Source organism: Eubalaena glacialis, chromosome 4, assembly GCF_028564815.1.
Source record: "Eubalaena glacialis isolate mEubGla1 chromosome 4, mEubGla1.1.hap2.+ XY, whole genome shotgun sequence".
NCBI lineage: Eukaryota > Metazoa > Chordata > Mammalia > Artiodactyla > Balaenidae > Eubalaena > Eubalaena glacialis.
This window is the reverse complement of record NC_083719.1, coordinates 131339993-131361880: the sequence shown is the minus strand read 5'-3', so window position 1 is coordinate 131361880 and position 21888 is coordinate 131339993. Positions and strand designations below refer to the sequence as shown.

At 44.2% G+C, this 21888-nt stretch overlaps 1 protein-coding gene across 3 annotated transcripts in view; it reads right to left on the bottom strand.

Moving 5' to 3' along the window:
• The window catches only part of GALNT10 (polypeptide N-acetylgalactosaminyltransferase 10), a 221699-nt gene that overhangs the window by 82004 nt on the left and 117807 nt on the right, over positions 1-21888 (bottom strand). For all 3 annotated transcript variants that reach the window (XM_061189890.1, XM_061189891.1, XM_061189892.1), the window contains one exon: positions 3910-4076. In XM_061189890.1, the coding sequence (XP_061045873.1) occupies positions 3910-4076 (167 nt within the window). The remainder of the gene's footprint in view (positions 1-3909; positions 4077-21888) is intronic.

Sequence of the window (21888 nt, the reverse complement as noted above, 5' to 3'; positions counted from 1 at the left end):
ATTGGGATATTGGAGCATAAACCATTATGGTCCAGGATTGGTCGTGTTTGATAACGAGCTCTCTTTAGCAAGAAGTTTGCTCTTCAGTACAGTGGAAAGTGATGCACTGAGAAGCATCCTGGGGGGTAGAAAACAGTAACGTGCTTCTGCAGATGTTTCACATTCACAGCTAAGACGAGGGGACAGGCTGTACAGGGAGCGTGGAGTGGGGATTCTTGTCTCTCCTCGGCAACCAGCTGGCCGTGTGCTCTTAAGTTAAGCTTGTCCACTGCTCCAGGACTCAGGTTTCCCATCTGTACAATGAGTAGGCTGCTACATCTGCAATTTTCACACATTTTTAAGCAGTGGAGTTCCTCTTAGTGAACAATTTTCCAGAAACCAAATATAGACCATGCCAGGAGAGGTACGTGAACCCCACCTGCACCTGTGAGGTTCTTCACAGCCCTCACAGCGCTCCCTGACGCATTCCTGGGCCCCCTACTGCTCAGAGGCACACGTTCAAAGCCAGTAGCCTTGGATGACCTTGAAGCTCTTTTCTAACCCAACAAGTAGAACTGCTGTTTCTAATCTGGATGATGCCGGGTTCACTCTCCCTCTGGAGGACTAATGCCTTGGGACACTCAGAGATGGATCCTGCCAAGTGCTATGGGTCTGTCCCATGCTTCAGAAAACAGGCGACAGGGACCTGAACCTGAACCCCAAAGACGTGGGCCAGCACCGGTCACCAAAGGAACCGCTGTGTCTCCCACAGCCACATCTATCTCGCTGACTGAAGACGACCCTGTTGCGAGTGATGGTTTTCCCTGTGTGTGGATACAGCTGTAGCTGCCACATATTTTCCCTTCTTCTCTGCCCCCCCTCATTCATTCATTCACTAATTCACAAACATTTATTAACCACAAATGGTCTAATGAGGAAGGCTAATAATAGGTCAGCAAACAGCCCTGTGACCCCACGTGGAGAAGAGAGCACAGCGGCAGGGGTGGGGGACTGAAGTGAAGATAGAGTGAGAGGAGCCAGCCGTGGGAAGCGCTGGGAAGAGGATGTCCGGGCAGAGGGAAGAACACGAGAAGATCCCAAGGCAGGATGGAGCCTGGCGTGCTCCAGAACAGAAGGCCCTGCGGTGGCTGGTACACGAAGAAGGGGAGCCAAGCGCAGAGGGCAACCCTCACGGCTGTGGCTCTCAAGAACCTGAAGGAAGGCTCGGGTGTTCACCCCGAGGAGCAGGGGCTGTGTCTGCCGCAGCACAGTAAATGAACATCAGTTAATGACTTGAGCAATGTGCTCATTTATATTCATTTTCACCACCTGGCTGAGAGCCCGTGGCCTGGGGGTGGCGGGCCCAAACTGGGGGAAGGATGAGGTTGGGAGAGGAGGAGGGGTAAAGGACGAAAGGCAGGAAAGGCAGCGGTAGAGCACGGGTCTGGGGCTCTGAGTCCACGGGTCTGGGTGCTCTGCTCACTGGCTGTGTAAGTCTGGGCAAGTCACCTGACCCCAGCTCCTCATCGGAGACGCAGAGACCCCAGGGCCTCCCTCAGAGGCTGTCGTCAAGAATAAATGAGATAATGTACGGGCCTGGCACATAGAAATGGTCCCCGAAATGGTGAATGGATGGGGAGACAATTTAGGCGGAAGATGGGACAATAGCACATTTTTTTAGTGCTTTACAATTTGCAAAGCCCTTTCACCCACGGAAAGGGGGAGACCGTACCACCATGTCTGTACATTTATCCCTGACACCCACTCCAACAAACTAGCCATAAATAATGTTAACAGTAATAATGATAATACCAAGCTTAAATGTTTATTTCTAATGTTCACTTTGTGCCATGTACTGTCCTAACCACTTGACATGTATTAACCCACTTAATAGTCATAGCTACCTAAGAGGTAGATTCCCCTTTACAGATGAGGGAACTGAAGCACAGAGAGATTAAGTGACTGGGTCAAGGTCACAGAGTTAATAAGTGACAGGGCCAGGATCAAAGAGGTAACTATTGCTAAAGAATGGTGCTACAGACACAAGGAGACACACCCACAGGTGACTTCACAGACCTCGCTTCAGGGACACAAATAAATCTCATATAATGGATGCTATTGTAACCATGGCGGAAGTGCTAAGGGAACAGAGGAAACGAGCTCTGATCATTTAGTTGTCAAACATGTATTAAGCACCTACTATATGCCTAAGGAGTTGAGGATATGTAGTGAACAAGACTGATGGGGTGGTGCCAGCTCTCAGAATGTGGAATCTGGTAGAGGAAACACACGACAGGCCAATGTTTACACACACAATGCTCACATGTTACACTTATTTATATTTTAATTCTGATGTGATAAGAGCAAAGAAGGAAAAGTAAAGGGTCCCATGACAATGAGTGTATGTCAAGAGTTAGGGGAGAGGGCTTCCCTGGTGGCGCAGTGGTTAAGAATCCGCCTGCCAATGCAAGGGACACGGGTTCGAGCCCTGGTCCGGGAAGATCCCATGTGCCGCGGAGCAACTAAGCCCATGCTCCACAACTACTGAGCCTGTGCTCTAGAGCCCGTGAGCCACAGTTACTGAAGCCCGGGCACCCAGAGCCCGTGCTCCATAACAAGAGAAGCCACTGCAATGAGAAGCTCGCGCACTGCAATGAAGAGTAGCCCCGCTCACTGCAACTAGAGAAAGACCGCGCGCAGCAACGAAGACCCAATGCAGCCAAAAATAAATAAATAAAATAAATAATAAAAAAAAAAGAGTTACGGGGAGAATTAGAGATGGTAGGAACTGAGTTCAAAATGTGTGTGTATGTATATGTGTGTACACACACACACACCCCGCCACGTAAGTGGGGTGTAGTACTAAAACGGGGCGGCAAGCAGCTCAGCTTTGATTATTCTGGAGTGTACTTAGATTCCCTCTCTTCACTACTTATTAGTGCCTCTACAAGAAAGTGAGAAGAGGAAAGGGCTTCTCTTGATTTTGCTGCAAGTGGTGAAAGCTCTGATGCAAAGAATAAGCTCGAGACCATTGGCTGGAGGGCTAATTCTTCTTGGATTTCATTTGTGGCTCCACCTCTGTGTCTCTTAAACCCATGGGTGAGGCTCATAGTGAAGAGGCTCTGCAGTGTGGTCTAGTGGTTAAGATCATGTGCGTGGGGTCAGACAGACGTGGCTTAGTCACCACATCACCATCTAAGAGCTGTGTGACCAAGGGCAAGTCACTTAACCTCTCTGAGCCTCAGTTGCTGCATCTGTAAAGTGGTGTGGCAGATACTGTAGGTGGGCTGTCCTGATACCTTCTCTAATCCACTTCTTTTCCTATTTCTACTAAAGAGGCCAAAAATCAGAACACTCACGTTCCCAGCCACCCTTGCAGATACGGGTGCCCAAATGTCAGAGTTCTGGCCAAAAGCCTCTGGGGAGACTTTCCTGAATAAGAAGGCAAAGTCTTCAAAGGAAGAGGCTTTGCTCTCTTTGCCCTTCCTCCTTCTTCCTGCCTGGAAGGTAGAATTCCCAGAGGTACAGCAGCCATTTTGTAACCATGAGGATGAGGAAGTGGGAAGAGAGAAGAAGTCTGGTTCTCCAATGATAGACTCGAGCAGCTGTACCAATCCTGGATCTCATTATCAGATGAATGAATAAATGAATAAACCCCTTACTTGTTTGAGCTATTATTTAAAGTTCTCTATTATTTGCAGCTTAATGCACTTCTGCGTTGATACAAATGGGATAAAAACAGAACCTATTTCATGGGTCGTTGTGAGGACTAAGTAAGAAACTTGTGTTCAGTGCCAGGTTCATGGCCTCAAGCATCAGTACATGGTGGCCCACATGCTGGTGCTGCTGAAGATGGGAAAACCTACCACCCCTTTGGCAAGTCACTGAATGGAGAGTGGAGGGTGGGAAGCTGGGTGAAATGGGCCCTACCTCGGTCACTGAAGTCGTCCACCAGGACAATCTCGGCGATCAGCTCCGGGGGCGAGCGGTTCAGCACGCTGTGAACGGTGCGGAGGAGGGAGGACCAGCCCTCGTTGTGGAAGGGGATGATGATGCTGGTGTTGGGGAGCGTCTCCAGGTAGCGTTTGCTGTTGCAGCTAGAGGGAGACACGGGGGGACAGGGAGAGGACAGGTTCAGCTCTCATGTTGCCAGGAGAACTCACGCACGTGGTTCAGCTAACTGCAATTCCTACTTCCTCTCCAGGCTTCAGGGAATGAGTGAAAGTTGGGGACACCACGGTCACTTCACAACTTTCTTCTACTTGGCATCCCAAAGTCCTGCCTCTAATCCCTGCACACAGAGTGCACAGGGATATACACACACACACACACGACCCCCCCACCCAGCTTTGTACACGAGCAGTTACAGAACAACAACCCCCAACAGTGATGGAGCAGCACCGGGGTTTGGTGCTTTACATGCACTAACTTGTTTATGCCTCAATTGTGATAGGAACATGGTTGTCCATCCTCATGATTCCATGTAGAAGATAGCCCTTCGGTAACACTCTTGTCTCTCTGCCCACCCCTTGCACATTCCTCTCTATGGAGGAGAAACCATGTGTCCTTAAACCTGGAAGAATAAACTGGGCTTCACTGGCTTGGCCCCTCTTCTCTCCCTCCCTGGGCCCTGTGGGCAGAGGGCACATTTTCTCCTTTGCTCTCCACCAGCCCCATGGTAAGCTTGGGGGCAGAAGGCCCTGTTCCTGTGGGCCTTTAATATCATGGTAATACCCCAAAGAATCAACATAGTTACTTAATATCAGCAAATATTTAGTTGGTGTTCAAACTTCCCTGATGTTTTTGTGTCTTATTACAGCTGGTTTGTTTAAATCTGGATCAAGACAAGGCCCACATTACGCTTTTAGCTGATGCATCTCCTAGGTCTCTTTTCCCCTTACCATTTATTTGTTTAAGAAACTGGGTCATTTGTTCTATGGTATTTCCCACAGTCTGCATTTTGCTTCCTGCGTTGATGTGGTGTCTCTCAACATGTTCCTCTGTCTGCCCCACTTTGCCTCCTGTAAACTGGTAGTTAGATCTAGAGGCTTGACCTAATTCGATGAGATATTCTGGCAGCCTCTTCATAGGTGCTGGTGTGAGCATTCCTTGGGAAACGCATAATGTCCAGTTGTCTTTCCTTTTGTGATGTTGGTGGCCAAAGATGATTCGCATCTAAATCCTTTATTTCATCAGGGGTTTGCAAAATGGTGATTTCTAATTCTATCATTCTTTCTTTACTAGCTGGAATACTTCCATGGAGAAAAACTTTACCATGTCAACTATTTGGCTACACTGAAGTACAGGAAAGATAGGCTAAGTTCTTGATTCTTAATTTACTGATTTTCAGAAGGACTTGGTTCCCTAGCATCCTCCAAAGATGGCCAATTATTTGTTTTCATTATGAACTCATAAATTTTAACATAATTAATATGTTTCAATTCAGTGCTAGTATTATTCTTCTTGGTTCCCAAATAAGCCTATTTTTAGCCCAAGGCGGTCTTCTCAAGTTGGCTCCTAGTCCTTTGCACATGGTCACAGAGTACAGACAGCTTCTTTGTTTTCTGACAAAAGGTATCAAAAGATTCTCCAGCCTCAACCTGTATGTTTCTTGCTCTAACCTGGAATCAACCATTCTGCCAAGGAACCTTGGCTCTTTAATATTATCAATATAACCATTTAGATGCTGCAATATGGGCACTAAGTACATTCATTACTATTATGCTGGTTATGGCTTCTACGCCTTTACGGTGGTCAGCACTACAGATATATTTGAATAGATATGAGTTTATGCTAAAATTTCATATATATATACAATTTCATAAACATATAAAATTACAGAGTTTTACTAAACTTTAATTTTATATTGTACCTCTTTTTTATTGAGATATAATTCACATACCATAAAATTCAACATAAAATTCACCCTTTTAAAGTGTATAACTCAGTAATTTTTAATATATCCACAAAGTTGTACAACCATCACCACTATCTAATTCCAGAACATTTTCATCACCCCCCAAAAGAAACTTCATATCTATTAGCAGTCACTACCCATTATCCACTGCCCCCAGTCCCTACCCATTATCCACTGCCCCCAGTACCTGGAAATCACTAATTTGTTTTCTGTTCCCATGGATTTTCCTATCCTAGACATTTTATACAAATGGAATCATATAACATGTGGCCTTTGTGTCTGGGTTCTTTCACTTAAGCATAATATTTTCAAGGTTCATTCATGTTGTAGCATGCATCAGTACCTCATTCTTTTTCATGGCTGAATAATATTCCACTGTACAAATACAACACATTTTATTTATTCATTCATCAACTGATGGACATTTGGGTTGTTTCTACCTTTTGGCTATTATGAATAATGCTGCTGTGAACATTCACGTACAAGTTTTGGGGTAGACATATGTTTTCAATTGTCTTGGGTATATATCAAGGAGTAGAATTGCTGGGCCATAAAGTAACTCCATGTTTAACTCTTTAAGGAACTGCCAACTGTTTCCAAAGTGACAGCACCATTTTACATTCCCATCAACTATGTATGAGGGTTCCAATTTCTCCACATGCTCACCATCTCTTGTTATTGTCCAGGTTTTTGATTATAGCCATTCTAGTGGGTGTGAAGTGGTATCTCATTACAGTTTGGTTTGCATATTCCTAATGATGAATGACGCTGCGCTTATTTTCATGTGCTTATAGGCTATTTGTATATCTTCCTTGGAGAAATGACTAGTAAATATGTATTTCATTTTCATATTGTTCCTTGCTAGTGTACAGAAATATAATAGATTTTTTATATTGAGCCTGTGTCTTGCAACCTTGCTGAACTAATTTATTAGTTCTAATAATATTTTTTTGGTGTGGATTCCTTAGGATTTTCTATACACAAGACAGTGTCATCTGCAAATAGAGACAGTTTTACTTCTTTCTTTTGAAACTAGATGCTGTTTATTTCTTCTTCTTGTCTAACTGTTTAGAAACTCCAGTACAATGTTGAATAGAAGTGGCAAGAGCAGATATCCTTGTTTTGCTCCTGACCTTAGAAGGGAAAGCTTTCAATCTTTCACCATTAAATATAATGTTAATGTGCGTTTTTCATCAATACTCTTTATCAGGTTGAGGGAACTCCCTTCTATTCTCAGTTTGTTGAATGTTTTTATCATGAAGAAGTGTTGGATCTTGTCAAATGCTTTTTCTGCATCTACTGATACAATCATATGGGTTTTGTTCTTTATCCTATTAATATAATGCATTACATTGATTGATTTTCATATATTGAACCAACCTTGCATTCCTGGGATAAATCCTATTTGGTCATGGTGTATAATCCTCCTTATATGTTGCCGAATTTGGTTTGCTAGTATTTTGCTGAGGATTTTTGCATCTATATTCATAAGGGATATTGGTCTGTAGTTTTCTCTTCTTGTTAGGTTTTTCTCTGGTTTTACATATTCTAACTCTTTTGCTAAAAATCTAGGTTCTTAACATTAACAGTTGCTTGCTTTTTTCCTATAATGTACAATAGTTTCAGAAAAGCAATATTAATATTATTTCTAACAATATGATTACAGAAAATTTAAGATTCCTTTTGTTCTTCATTTCTTTTCATCTTAGGGGTATATTTCAACAGAGATATTAGGGATTTTCCCAGGGCCCAGAAAAGGGGAGCTGAGGACCAGTCAGGCCAAGAGGGAATAACAAAACTGCCCACCTTGGGACTTCCCTGGTGGCACAGTGGTTAAGAATCCACCTGCCAATGCAAGGGACACAGGTTCGAGCCTTGGTCTGAGAAGATCCCACATGCGCAGAGCAACTAAGCCCGTGCATCACAACTACTGAGCCCGTGTGCCACAACTACTGAAGCCTGCACGCTAGAGCCTGTGCTCCGCAACAAGAGAAGCCACCACAATGAGAAGCCTGCGCAACGCAACTAAGAGTAGCCCCTGCTCGCCGCAACTAGAGAGAGCCTGCGTGCAGCAATGAACACCCAATACAGCCAAAAATAATATACAAAATTAAATCTTTAAAAAAATATATATGTGATAAAATCATTAGAGGAATGTTAATTGCAGAATCTCGATGGTGGGAATCTCGATGAGTGTTCTGTGTGCAGTTCATTCAAGTTTTCTGTATGTTTGACAATTTTCAGAAAGAAACGCTGGGAGGAAAAAACAGGTCAGGGTCCACAGTCTCCTTAGCTTTAAATTCTACCTCTGCTAGAGGCACCAAGGGAAGCTGGGGGGTGGGACAGGGCAGGAATGAACCCATGGTGTCTGGCTGTGAGCCCAGTTACAGGTGCATGGACAGGGTGCCCCTAATTCTGGCAGTCCAGTTTTGATGGACAGGTCAGTCTCTCTCTTTCTCCTTCTTTCATGTCCCCTCTTGCTCCTGCATCTGGCTGCACTGCTTTTATCCAGGCCCCACCTCCGGGCCCTTCTCCGCCTCTTCCCCCACCTCTCTAACCCCTTTGATCATTTCAGCCAGTCTTCTGGGGGAGCCTTTTCCAACTTCATTATGTCGACCTTCACAAATGAACGAAAGCACCTCTTCTCAAAAATCCCTTTCCCTTAATTTGGCTGCGTCCTCTGTGGCCAAGAAAGACAGGTGCTATCTAGTTTTCTACAAGAGTTCTTGCCTTCCATCCAATTTCACAGGAGGCTCACTCGTTGCGGCAGGGTTGGAGGGGGGGGCTAGCTGTAATAAATTGCCTGGGGTCCATGGGGTGAAATACAACAGCGCTATTACGGCGCAGAGAGCCCTGGCTCTCTTGAACCCCAGAGCTGGGGCCCACAGCCTGCCGATAGATACACAAACACCATCATGTACTAAGGGAAGCAGATGATGCCACAACAGACTAAATTCACTTCTAGTTTAACCCAATCCTGGATTTAAAAATTATTCAGAAGTTAAATAAAAGGCTCAGCCTTGATCATGTGCTTCTGGGGAGGCAAGGAGGGTCTACTCTTTTTCTCCCTCCTCTAACCATCCACTCATTTATTTACTAAATAAACACAAAATGGCACTTCGACTTTTGCCACAGGCACTCGTCATTAGTTTGGTCCCAGCTTAGTCTACTGGTTTAAATAAAAAATTGTGTGCCATGCTGAAATGAATCTCTCCGGTATCCAGCAGGAAGCTTGGTTCCACAGACTCTCCCACAGACCACCTCCCTGTTGGGAGCCCATGTGAAAAGCCCCATTTCTCCTCCTCTTATTAGGCCTCAGATCGCAACAGACAGAGGAGGCCTGGGGGTGGCAGGGAGGAAGAGAGAAGGCCACCACCCACCCCAGTGACACCCCCATCTTAGCTGTCACCTTTAAGACCTGTCTGCATGTTGTGTCTTAAGATCTCAACACTGGACAGTAGAGTATGCTCAGTCCTTGTATGTGTGATAAACTCGAAGCATCCCTTTGCCCGATGCCTTCAGAGTGTGGTCTCTGGGACGGGGCAACTGGGGCACTGCTCCCAATGCAAAGAGGCTGGGTTTGGCTACGACCAGACAATAATAACCTCCTCCTTCCCCAGTTCAACGTGCCTGACGGTTTATAGAGCACTCTCCCTTTTCTCTAAGCTGCACCAGCCCCTGGGAGGGAGACAAACCTGGGAGTGCTAACCCCGTTCTCCACATGAGGAAATGGAGCCCCTAGTGGAAAGTGACTTGGATCCAAGCCTCAAATCTAGAGAGTATTTACTTAAAATAATGCTTACAATATTTTTCTTGATGACAAAAGTGGTAATTGCTCACTATGAAAGGCTGGAAAACACAGAAAGGCTAAAAGACAACCGCTAATGACTTCAACATCCTGACACCGGGGGCTGACCTCCATGAAACATTTAGGGTATGCCTTCCTCCAAGCTCTTCTCTGAACAAATATTTGTTTCTACAGCACGGCACATGGCACACTGACTTGATGGCCTCCCAGTGTCCATGGGTCCCCAGATACAGAGTGGGCTCCTGAGACACTTAGAAGGGGCCCTGCGGGGGCAGGAACGGGCAGAGCAATGCCCTCACAGAAGGTCAAAGCAGGGACACCATGACATTTCCATCACATGACATCAATCTTGGTGACCCCTTGGCTCAGTATTTCTGGCCCCAGGAGACACCATAAAGGAAGAGGCAACTGTGGTATTTCAAACCTTACGACTATGAGCTGAGTGCAAAACATCCCACCCCTTGCCCAAGCACTTCCCTTGTTATCTGGTTCACAGTCTGATGAGGTTCCGACCTCAACAGGACAAAGTTGAGTTAGATGTTCACAGCGTGAGGACCGTGCTCCTTCACACGTTCAGGGGTGCTCCTTGACACACTTTGAAATGGTGAAAAGAGTAGAAACAAAGTGAATGTTCATCAATGGGGAAAGATTAAATAAATGATGAAAAATTCGAACTAGAGAGTACTGATAGCAGTTAAAAAATAAGCTGGAAGATGACAATGATTATAACAGAATATATCTGTTAAGGATTTCTATTATGTTGGGCATAATAAGCACTTTCTAAGCACTTTATATGCATTAAGTCATTTAATTGTCACAATGCTCTTATGAGGTAGGGACTATCATTACTCCCATTACAATGAGGAGCAAACAAGGCAGAGAGGTCAAATAAACAGCTGGTAAGAGCTGGAGCCTGGATTGAAACCCATCTGTCCTGTATACATAAATATTTTTATAGGGGTAATGTACTATTAATTATACAAGCAAAAAGAAGAATGAATAGATAAAAAAACAAAAACTGCGGGAACTAGGTAGGAGTCTGAAATCCTGGCTTCTGGTTTCTGCTCTACCATGCAACATTCCAAGTCCCATCTTCTTGCCGGACCCCGGGTTCCCCTTATGTCGTTAAGGGAGCTGGACAAAGGGCAAGTCTGGCGTGCCTGCTCTGTATTCCTTCTCCTTCTTTTGGTAAGAGCATCCTGATTCTCCTTGGGAAATCTCCCAGCCCTAAATTTCACAGGGTTTGGCGGAGGTCCTTGCCTTGCCTTGAGGGTGGGCAAGAGAGCCTGGCTCAGCCAGAGCATCCCAGCTCCACAGCCCCCGTGGTTGGTTCAGGGATGGGCACCTGTAAATCAGAGTAAATCTTGGCTGAGACAGCTGGGAGAGAGGGAAGCTCTTTTCTTCTGAAAATGAACGTGGGAGGATAGAAGTCTGATCTGCCTGGGGCCACCATACAGACTGTTCCCTATCTTAAAATGAAGTTAGCAGAACAGAAAACAGAGCCAAGAGCTGGAGAGAGAGGTTCCTGCTGGCATCATTTAGGGACCTGGATCCAGCTCTGGCAGAAGCCATCGTCTACTCCTGGCCTTTTCAGTTATGTGAGTCAATACGTTGTCTTTTCTTCAGTCAGTTTGAGTTAGGTTTCTGTCACTTGTAACTATTAAGGATCTTGCTGATATAACTGGATAATCTCTAAGCCCCATCAGTCACATGAATCTGTTTTGGAACTAAGGATGGCTTTTGAAGGACAGAGGCAGAAACTTCCCCAGGTGCGCCCTCTGACCTGAAGGGGGCAGCCTCTCTCATGCTGCAGGAAGAGAACTTTGATCATTCACTGACTAGGAGAAAGTGGCCTGGGCTGAGGCCTGAGGTGGGGCGTGGGAGGCAGTAGGAGGACTCACTGGGGATTGAGCAGCCCCCAGCTGAATATTCCCTAAAGGATTCTGAGCCCTTGGGCATAAAGATGAATCTAATATACTGGCCCTTAACATGCACCCTCAGGGCTTAATTCTGGAGCACTAGAATAAAAAAGAAAAGAAGTCAAAATCAAAGAGAAGCATTTCAAAAATGTTCTCTCCAAGTCAACCTTGAAAAAGAACAATCCAGTCATTTTGAAGGGAACATAAAAAAAAAAAAAATTTAATTACCTAACATGGGACACTATCCACAGACCAAATTGAAATGCAAGTCCAGGGACTTCCCTTGTGGTCTAGTGGATAAGACTCCCCGCTCCAATGCAGGGGGCCGGGGTTCGATCCTTGGTCGGGGGAGCTAGATCCCGCATGCATGCTGCAACTAAGAGTTCGCATGCTGCAACTAAGGGTCTGCATGCCGCAACTAAATAGCCCGCATGCCACAACTAAGACCCAGCACAGCCAAAATAAATAAATAAATAAATATTAAAAAAAAAAAAGAAGTGCAAGTCCATGAACACACCCAATATTGCATGTGCCTAAGGGAGCAAGAGTGCTCTGGGCCTGGTTTCAAATCCCGACTGTGCTACTCTGCAGCTGTGAGACCTGGGGCAGCTTTCCATCCCTTGCTGAGACTCAGTTTCCTCATCTGTGAAGTGGGGATGGTAACACCACGAGGATGACAGGAGAACTAGGTGAGAATGGACACTTAAAACAGCCACAAGGAGGGAGAAGTAGCTAGCTCCGGCCTTGCAGACAGGTAAATGTGGAGGAGAACTCACATCAAAGAGAACGTTCCTGATTTCAATTCTCTTGGAATCAGGGATGGCCATGCCAGGAAAGGGCAAGGGGCTTCAGTAAGGGTACTTCCCAAGGTGGAAACCGTGGTAAGGGAAGGGGCATAAGCTGAAGAGACCCTCAGATCTGGATTCAAATCTCACCTTTGTCACTTAGAAGTGCGTCACTTGGGGAAGGTCACAGCCTCCCTAAGCCTCAGGTTCCACGTGGGCAAAACGGGGATAAAACTCTTTCCTATTAAGGCCGTCCCAAGGAATAAATGACATACCATATGTGAATGTACCTGGTATAGCATCTGGCTCAGAAATGTGAGTTTCCACCTCCCCGAGGCCACGGTGTAGGTCATTTTCCAGCAAATGGTTTAAGTTCAAAATTCTGAAATTCTCCCCTCTGTATTTTGTATAAAGGACAGTTCCTTATAATACAACATTCTCAGAAAGACTATGTCTTACGGGCTCTGGAGCCCCCAAGAAGCTTAGTGGAAGTTATAAATAGCTCCAGGCTCTGGAACAAAAGGAAGAAACTGGATCTTAGTGGGCAGAGTGTGAAAAGCTCCTGCCCTTCACCCTCATCATCCCTCCAGATGCAGGTTTGGGCCCTCTCCTGACATACCCGACAGCAAGCCTTTTCTCTACAGCTGAGGCTCGGCTCCGCAGCCCTTCTCTCCCGCTCTGTGGGGGATGAGACAGGCGTGGGTTTCTCTTTAACACAGTCTGGCTGGAACCAGAGGAGTCGGAAAATTAGTGTGACAACATGTGCTGAGGCTGACACCTTTTTGAAGGTCCTTTTCCATTTAGGGGAGGCTTTGCTGCACCCACCTGCTCTTCCCTCCTCTCAACAGGCAGTTAAGAGAATAACAAAGCTTATTAGTATTAATTATGCACCTCTGCACCACCAGTTCATCACCAGTTTTGTGCCCCCTAACCTGTACCAGAGACTTCAGGTACAAGCAGTATTTAAAGGATCTTGGTTTGTGCAGTCTTTGCCTCTCCCTTTGAACTCACATTTTGGAAAGCCCTTTGCTCGGATCATATCTAGTTTTGAGACAGGTGTAAAAAAAACAACAACAACAGCAAAAATTTTTAAAGCACACAGCAAAACCCAACAGTTTCTTCACATGGCTGTCCCACTTGATAAAACTGGTCCTTCTGCAGACGTAACATGCAGAGCGTTCCATGTGCTCAAACTTTAAACACAGGCTGACAGCAGGAGGGAGGAACTCTGGTTAATCAACACGGTAGGTGAGGTCAAGAGGCCCGGAATTATCAGCATGAAATAACAACCATAAGGACCACACCTCCCATTAGATGCCAGATGTCAGGCCAACAGGGTAAGGAGGAAACGGGCTTTAATATCAAGATTCTTCATGATTCATGACAGAGGAGAAAAGAAGAAACTAAAATGTAAAGAAACATGTTCAAGGGTGTTTTTGCCAGTGTTTCCAGAATGGAAACAACCTGTATGCCTGTCAACAGAGCAATGGTTGAATTTATGAGATTCCTGTGTTATATTATACAGCTATTAGAAATGTCTTAGAAAAGCGACCATAATATAAGCGAAAAAAGCTACCTGTAGAATAAAATACACAGAGTATGACCACATTTTTGTGGGGGAAAAAAACCCCAGACCAAAAAACCCCAAACCTCTTGCTATGTCTCCATATGTTGCATAAGCAAAGGAAAAGTCTACAGAATGCTAAACTGATACCATTCACTACCTGGGCAGATTCAGGGTTGCAGGTGGCTGGCTGGGTGGGGGCACTATTGATTTTGTCCCCCAAAAAGGTGTGGAGAAGGAGGCTTACAATCAGGAGGGAGTTATGTTCTAGTCTATGTCACATTGCTCCCAAGGGGAGCTGCTTCGCTTTTCTTATCATCATGCTGCCCGTGATACCATCTTAATGAAGGGAGAGAATTGATAATTGTCTTTATCTTCCAGTCATTATTCTCTTTTCCCTTAAATCCATTCGAGGGCAATACCACTTAGAAATCAAATTCATCTCTGTAACCAATTTTACTGAGGGCGATTTATCTGCTCCTGGACAAGCATATGTTACCTTCAGCAGCGGGAGTGAAAGGCAACTCAAGCAGTGTCCGGGCTGTGTCCATTTATCTAGCCAACCTTGCTCGCTACGCCTGGCCCAAGAACCTTCACGCACAAAGGATTCGAATGTAAAAATGTCTGCTTCCTTCCCTGTGAGGAATGGGTCTCGGTCTTGCATGATGCAGCAGAAGGAGCACAGGCTGGGGTCCAGGTGTGAGTCTCCTTTGCCTTCTACAGGCTGTGTGAACTGGTGCAAAGAACTCAGCTTCCCTGAGGTTTAGTGTGTGCATCTGTAAAATGGAGCTAGTAATCCCCATTAGACACAAACGATTTCAGAGAGGCCAGAATCACAAAAGAGTTGTGACAAGAGTTTTTGTAAATGAGAAGAGGATGCTGAAACATAAAGGAAAGGAAAACGTCGTCACACCAAACCTCAAAGTGGGAACACGTGAGCTGAGGCTGGTGGAGTGCTCAGCACGATGCCTGGCACACAAGCACTAGATAAATGGCAGGCGTTTAGTATTCATGGAGAACACAGCACGCATTTCAAGAAGACTTAGAAAACGCGTCTGTTTGCAGAAATGATAAGAGAAAACAAACCACACAGCAGCGCACGTGGATGTCAAGTGGTTTTCACCCAGCATAAATCATATGGGATACATGCCCGTTTGATTTTCAGTTGACAGGCAGCCATTTTTGTGTATAAGCCATTTATCTCCGTAATTTCAACAAAAGGGCTGAATTCACTGAAATCTGTTTTAAAAATTACAAGAAAAGGAGTCAATTTGAGAAATTTTATTGGCTGCCATTTCATTTTAAGGCTTATGAGCACCTTTAAATCCCAATATTAGGTCTGATGGATCAATAACTGTTGTCTTAGAAGAAACACTATTGCTCAGAAGAGAGAAATTTAATTTCAGAGGACAGACGATTGAAGTTTCCTGTAGAATCAGTGATGCTACAAAGAAACCTGGACTTTTTCCTTTCCCAGCTCACAAATCATTCAGGCTACAGCCTCCTTCTGCCCCCTGCCCCTCCCTACACAACTGCCTTGCTAACAACCTGCCAAACTAGGGAGTCTGGATCGCTCTCATCCTGAGGATCTCTGGGCGCTAATCTTACACTCAAGCACTCCATTACAGAAGTGTCAAGTGAGCTTACTCCACCATACAAATCATGATAAAAAGGGTAAGAACTGCTAATACATACTAAATACATCTTCCAAGCCTTTCACTGTTGTACAGAGGGTCTGACATACCTCCTGGCACTGTGTGTTGGGGGGGTGGGAGACGGGTGGGCACAGACTCCAGCCATTCACTCCCATTGTAGATGGCAGAAGATGTGCACCGCCCTCACTTTGACCTGAATGTGGCACACAAACTATCATCCTGCACACCACACCACACCACAGAGCACAGCTGATCCTGGGTCATTTTTAGATTTACTATCTGTTATGCCTTAGACATTTCTTGCTATTCAAGGAAGGTGAGTTAATTAAAACCACAATATAATATATAATATAATCAAAAAAGGATGCCACCACCATTTCCATTTTTCACAACACAAATGGCATAATTTATTCAACTGCCTACTTGACATCATCATTTGGATGTTTTTAGAACATCTTAACCTTGACTGAAATACAAATCTTGATTTCCCCCAAGCCTGCTCTTCCCAAAGTCTTCGTTTCTGTAATGGCAACTCCATCTCCCCAGTCGCTCTGGCCAAAAACCTTGGCGTTATCCTTGACTCCTTTTTTTTTCTCATATCTATACTGTCTGTAAGTAAATTCTGTAGTCTCCATCTTCAAAGTATATCTAGAATGCGGCCACTGGTAATCTCTACTCCCACTGTGGTCTGAGTCTGTAATATACCCCTAACTATATTCTCCCTGTCTCTACCCTTGGCCACCTCAGTCTATTCTAACATAGCAACCAAAGGGATCTTCGAAAATGATAATCGGATCATGGCGCTCTCTGCTCAAAACCCTCCAGGGATTCCCATCTTACTCACTTTGGTAAAAGCCAAAGCCCCACCATGACCCTGACATTCCTCCAGCCTTGTTTCTCATCACTCTCCTCCTGGCTCACTGGGTACCACAGCCAAGCATGATGATCTCAGGGCCTTTGTACTTGTTTCCTCTGCCTGCAGGGCTCTTCCCCCAGTTAACTGCCTTGCTAGGCCCCTCACTTCTTCATTTCTCTGTTCACATGTCATCTAATCAGCAAAGCGTTCCCTGACCACTGAAATAAAATACACCTTATTCCCATCACTTTTTTTTGTTTGTTTTGGCTGTGCCCCGCGGCATGTGGGATCTTAGTTCCCCAACCAGGGATCGAACCTGTGCCCCTCTACAGTGGAAGTACGGAGTCTTAATCACTGGACCGCCAGGGAAGCCTCTCTCATCACTTTTTCTACCTCTTACTTTGCTTCTTTCTTTCCCTACATCACTGGGAAATAAATATATTCATTTGTTTGTTTATGACCTCCCCAGCCCAGTAGAATGTAAGCTCTAAGAGGGAAGGAAATTTTGCCCATTTTGTTCATTGTTGTTTTCCCAGGGACTAGCCTACACTAGTAGGCTAGTAAGTAATAAGCACCCATGGTAGGCACACAATAAGTATTTGCTCAATTAATGAGTGAATGACTTGCAGAGAAAGTTTCAACTGACTAATAGGCTTGAGATCTCTTCAAGGCAGGGACTGACATTTGATCATTTTAGTATAAATGAGTAGGAGGAGGCTGCATTTAGGTGGGCAACAGATCGGGGATGGAGGAATGAGAAAGGAGCCCCTAACACACATACACGGTTGCCTTAAATTCCTGATTTAATTAGCTCTGAATACATTCATGAGGTGTCCATGCAGCAGGAGCCCAAGCACACAGACAGCAGCTCTGCCAACAGCTTCCTTTGGTCCCCTGGGGTCCCATGAATGCACAACTGGTGATGCCTTCTGGGCCAGAAAAACTCAATTCTTTTACATCCCAGGCCTTTCCTGCTTGGGCTTTCATCACCATTCCAGAAGATTCCCTGTGTGTTTCTGCATATATTTATAAACATCAGGCTTTCCTGGTTCTCAACCCCCAGCAACACCAAGGCCACATTATCATGGAAGGAAGGTGGTGGTCCCTCAATAGGTCCTCAGCCTCTAGCTCTTCTGGGTCCAAGGAGTGATTTCCCTTCAGTGCTCTCCCTCTTTCTGATTCCCTACCCTTCTATCCGGATGTTGTGGATACTGCAATGCTTAGCAAACCACGATAACAAATCCATTTCCAACTGGATTCTATTATTTTTAATAGGTTTTTGGTGGAGTCTTTAGGGTTTTCTGTATATAAAATCATGTCATTTGCAAATAGTGACCGTTTTACTTCTTCCTTTCCATTTTGGATGCCTTTTATTTCTTTTTCTTGCCTAACTGCTCTATCTAGGATTTCAATACTATGTTGAATAAGAGTGGTGAGAAGGGGTATCCTTGTCTTGTTCCCGATTTTAGAGATAGCTTTTAACTTTTTATTACTGAGTATGATATTAGTTGTGTGTTTGTCACATATGGCCTTTATTATGTTGAGATACGTCCCTTCTACACCCACTTTATTGAGAGCTTTTATCATAAATGGGTGTTGAATGTTATCAAATGCTTTTTCTGTATCTAGTGAGATGAACATATGGTTTTTATCCTTCATTTTATTAATGTGGTGTGTATCACGTTGATTGATTTGTGGATGTTGAACCATCCTCGAATCCCTGGAATAAATTCCACTTGATCACGGTTGTATGATCTTTTTGACGTATTGCTGAATTTGGTTTGCTAATATTTTGTTGAGGATTTTTGCATCTCTGTTCATCAGCGATATTGGCCTGTAATCTTCTTTTTTGTGTTGTCTTTGTCTGGTTTTGGTATCAGGGTAATGCTGGCTTCTTCACAATGAGTTGGAATGTACTCCATCCTCTTTAACTTTTTGGAAGAGTTGTGTAGAATTTGTATTATTTCCTAAATTTTTTGTAGAACTCACCGAGGAATCTATTTGGGCCCGGAGTTTTCTTTGTGGGAAAGTTCTTAATATAATTTCAATTTCTTTACTAGATATAGGGCCATTTAAATGAATCATTTCTTCTTGAGTAAGTTTTGGTAGTTTGTATCTTTTAAGGACTTTGTCATTTCATCTAAGTTGTTGAATTTATAGGAACAAAGTTGTTCAGAATATTACTTTACTATTCTCAACAGTAATAGAATCTGTGGTTATGTCACCTCTCTCATTCTTTTTTTAAATTATTATTTATTTATTTATTTATTTTTGGCTGTGTTGGGTCTTCGTTTCTGTGCGAGGGCTTTCTCCAGTTGCGGCAAGCAGGGGCCACTCTTCATCGCGGTGTGTGGGCCTCTCACTATCGTGGCCTCTCTTGTTGCGGAGCACAGGCTCCAGACGCGCAGGCTCAGTAGCTGTGGCTCACGGGCCTAGTTGCTCCACAGCATGTGGGATCTTCCCAGACCAGGGCTCGAACCCGTGTCCCCTGCATCGGCAGGCAGATTCTCAACCACTGCGCCACCAGGGAAGCCCTCTCATTCTTGATATTGATAATTTGTGTCTTCTCTCTTTTTTTTCTTTATCAGGCTGCTAAGACATCAATTTAATTGACCACCTCAAAGAACCAGCTTTTGGGTTCATTGATTTTTCTCTATTGGTTTTCTATTCTCTATTTCACTGATCTCTGCTTTGATCTTTTAAAAAACTTCCTTTCTTCCATTTATTTTAGATTAACTTACTCTTTCTAGTTTTTAAAGTAGACGCTGATGTCATTAATTTGAGACCATTCTTCTTTTCCAATATAGGCATTTAATGCTACAAAATTTCCCCTTACATGCTGCTTTAGTGACATCCCACAAATTCTGATATATTCTGTTTCCATTATCATTCTGTTCAAAATACTTTCTAATTTTCCTTTTGATTTCTTCTTGGACCCATCTGTTATTCCTAAGTGAGTTACATAGTTCCCAAACATCTGGAAATTTTAAGACACTATTCTATTATTGGTTTCTAAATTTAATTCCACTGTGGTCAGAGAACATAATTTGTATCACCTGAGTCCTGTTAAATTTATGGAGACTTGTTTTCTGGCCCAGAATATAGTTTATCTTGGTAAATGTTATGTATGCACTCGAAAAGATTGCATATTCTGCTGTTATTGAGTGGAGTGTTCCACAAATGTCAACTGGGTCACACTGGTTGACAGTGCTGTTCAACTCTACTATATCCTTGCTGATTTTCTGTCTACTTGTTGTATCAATTATTGAGAGAGAAGTGTTGAAATTTCATAATTGTGGTTACGTCTATTTCTCCTTGCAGTTCTATGAGTTTTTGCTTCATGTATTTTAAAACTCTCTTATTAGTTGCTTAACCATTTAAGATTGCTATGTCCTCTTGATGAATGATCCCTTTATTACGAAATGACCTTCTTTATCCCTGGTAATTGTCTTTGTCCTGAAATCTATTTGACTGATATTACTATACAGTCACTCTAGTTTTCTTTTGACTAATGTTAGCACAGAAGATCTTTTCTATCCTTTCACTTCTAATTTATTTGTATCTTTATCTTTAAAGTGTGTTTCTTGCAGGCAGTATGTAGTTGGATCTTGCTTTCTTATCTAATCTGACAAGCTGCTTTTCCACTAAAGTAATTACTATGATTATTTAATGTGATTATTGATATGGTTAGGTTAAAGTCCATCATCTTGGTACTTGCTTTCAATTTTTCCTTTCTGATCTTTGTTCTTTTTTCCCTCCTTTTCTGCCTTCTTCTGGATTAACCGAATATTTTTCATGATTCCATTTTATCCCCTTTGTTGGCTTATTAGCTACAACTCTTTGTTTTGCCATTTGAGTGCTCCTTTTAGGGTTTACAGTATATACTTTTATATACTTTTAACTTTTAAAGTCTAATTTCAAATGACATTATACCACTTTGTAAGTAGGAGAACCTTACTATATTACATTTCTCCCCTCTAACCTTTATGGTGGGATACATTTTACTTTTATCTATGCTTTAAACGCAAGGATATGTTATTATTTTGGGTTACACAGTCAGATATCTTTTTTTTTTTTTAATTAATTAATTTATTTTTTGGCTGTGTTGGGTCTTCGTTTCTGTGCGAGGGCTTTCTCTAGTTGCGGTGAGCGGGGGCCACTCTTCATCGCGGTGCGTGGGCCTCTCACTGTCGCGGCCTCTCTTGTTGCGGAGCACAGGCTCCAGATGCGCAGGCTCAGTAGTTGTGGCTCACGGGCCCAGTTGCTCTGCAGCATGTGGGATCTTCCCGGACCAGGGCTCGAACCCGTGTCCCCTGCATTGGCAGGTGGACTCTCAACCACTGTGCCACCAGGGAAGCCCCAGTCAGATATCTTTTTGAAAGATTTAAACAGTAAGAAAAAATTGTATATATTTACCCACATAGTTACTATTTCCAGTGATCTTCATTCTTTGAGAATGAAGATCCCTTGCTGCTTTTGTAGCCTGTTGGGGATGTAAAGGCACTCAACAGAATCCAGGCCTATTATAATAATATGAGCTTATAAATTCTTTTGAGGAAATTGAGCACATACCATAAAGTAACCATGTTAATTTAACAAAAAGGAAAAATCAAGAAGGAGCATGGAACTAGGAATCTGGTAGACTCGGGCCTTTTCTTGTGACAAAGATGCCATTCAGGTTCATTCATTACTGGAAGCTATATTCATCGACTGGAGAAAGCAGGTCAGGACTGTAGGCTGCTTTCACCCCCATCATGGATAATCTTTGCACGGAAGAAGCTGATCATCCAACGGAGGGGTGTGCCCAGGAACTTTTAGACCGGGCAACTTCCAGCAGTTGGGACTCCGCTGCTACCAGCTCTGTGCCCTGGAGGGGGCCTCCATGTGTGGCTGCCACGCAGCCCAGCAGGGCCCCCGGGGAGAAGAAAAGTGGGCCAGCCCACCAGCCATCCTTGTTCCTGCTCCCTTGGCAGGAGGGGCCAAGGGCAGGCCTGCTCAGAGCCAGCTGGCCGCCTCCCACATGCAAACCCAGCAGGTGGGGCCGGACCACCTAGTCTCCACTCTCCGTGGCTGCACGCTCCCTGGTGCAGCTTCTGGAGGAAGCAAATGCAGCTGGCGCAAACAAACAGCCCCTTGGTCCTGTCCTTGACAGGCTGCTGCCAAAATTCAGTTTGAAGGAGAAGAAGGCAAACATAAACCTCAGCTCCTGCCAGAGAAGTTGTTTAAGCTAAAAGCAACAGGAGGGACTGAGTGGCTTGACTGCTCTAACTTCTTCACACATTTCTGCTGTCAAACTGCAGGAAAGATTCTCCCCACTTCCCCTGGAAAAAAAGAAAAGCTCTTCAAGACATCTGTCAACTCATTTATGAAAAGTCGGCTTCCCAATGGGATAATCCATGTGAGAC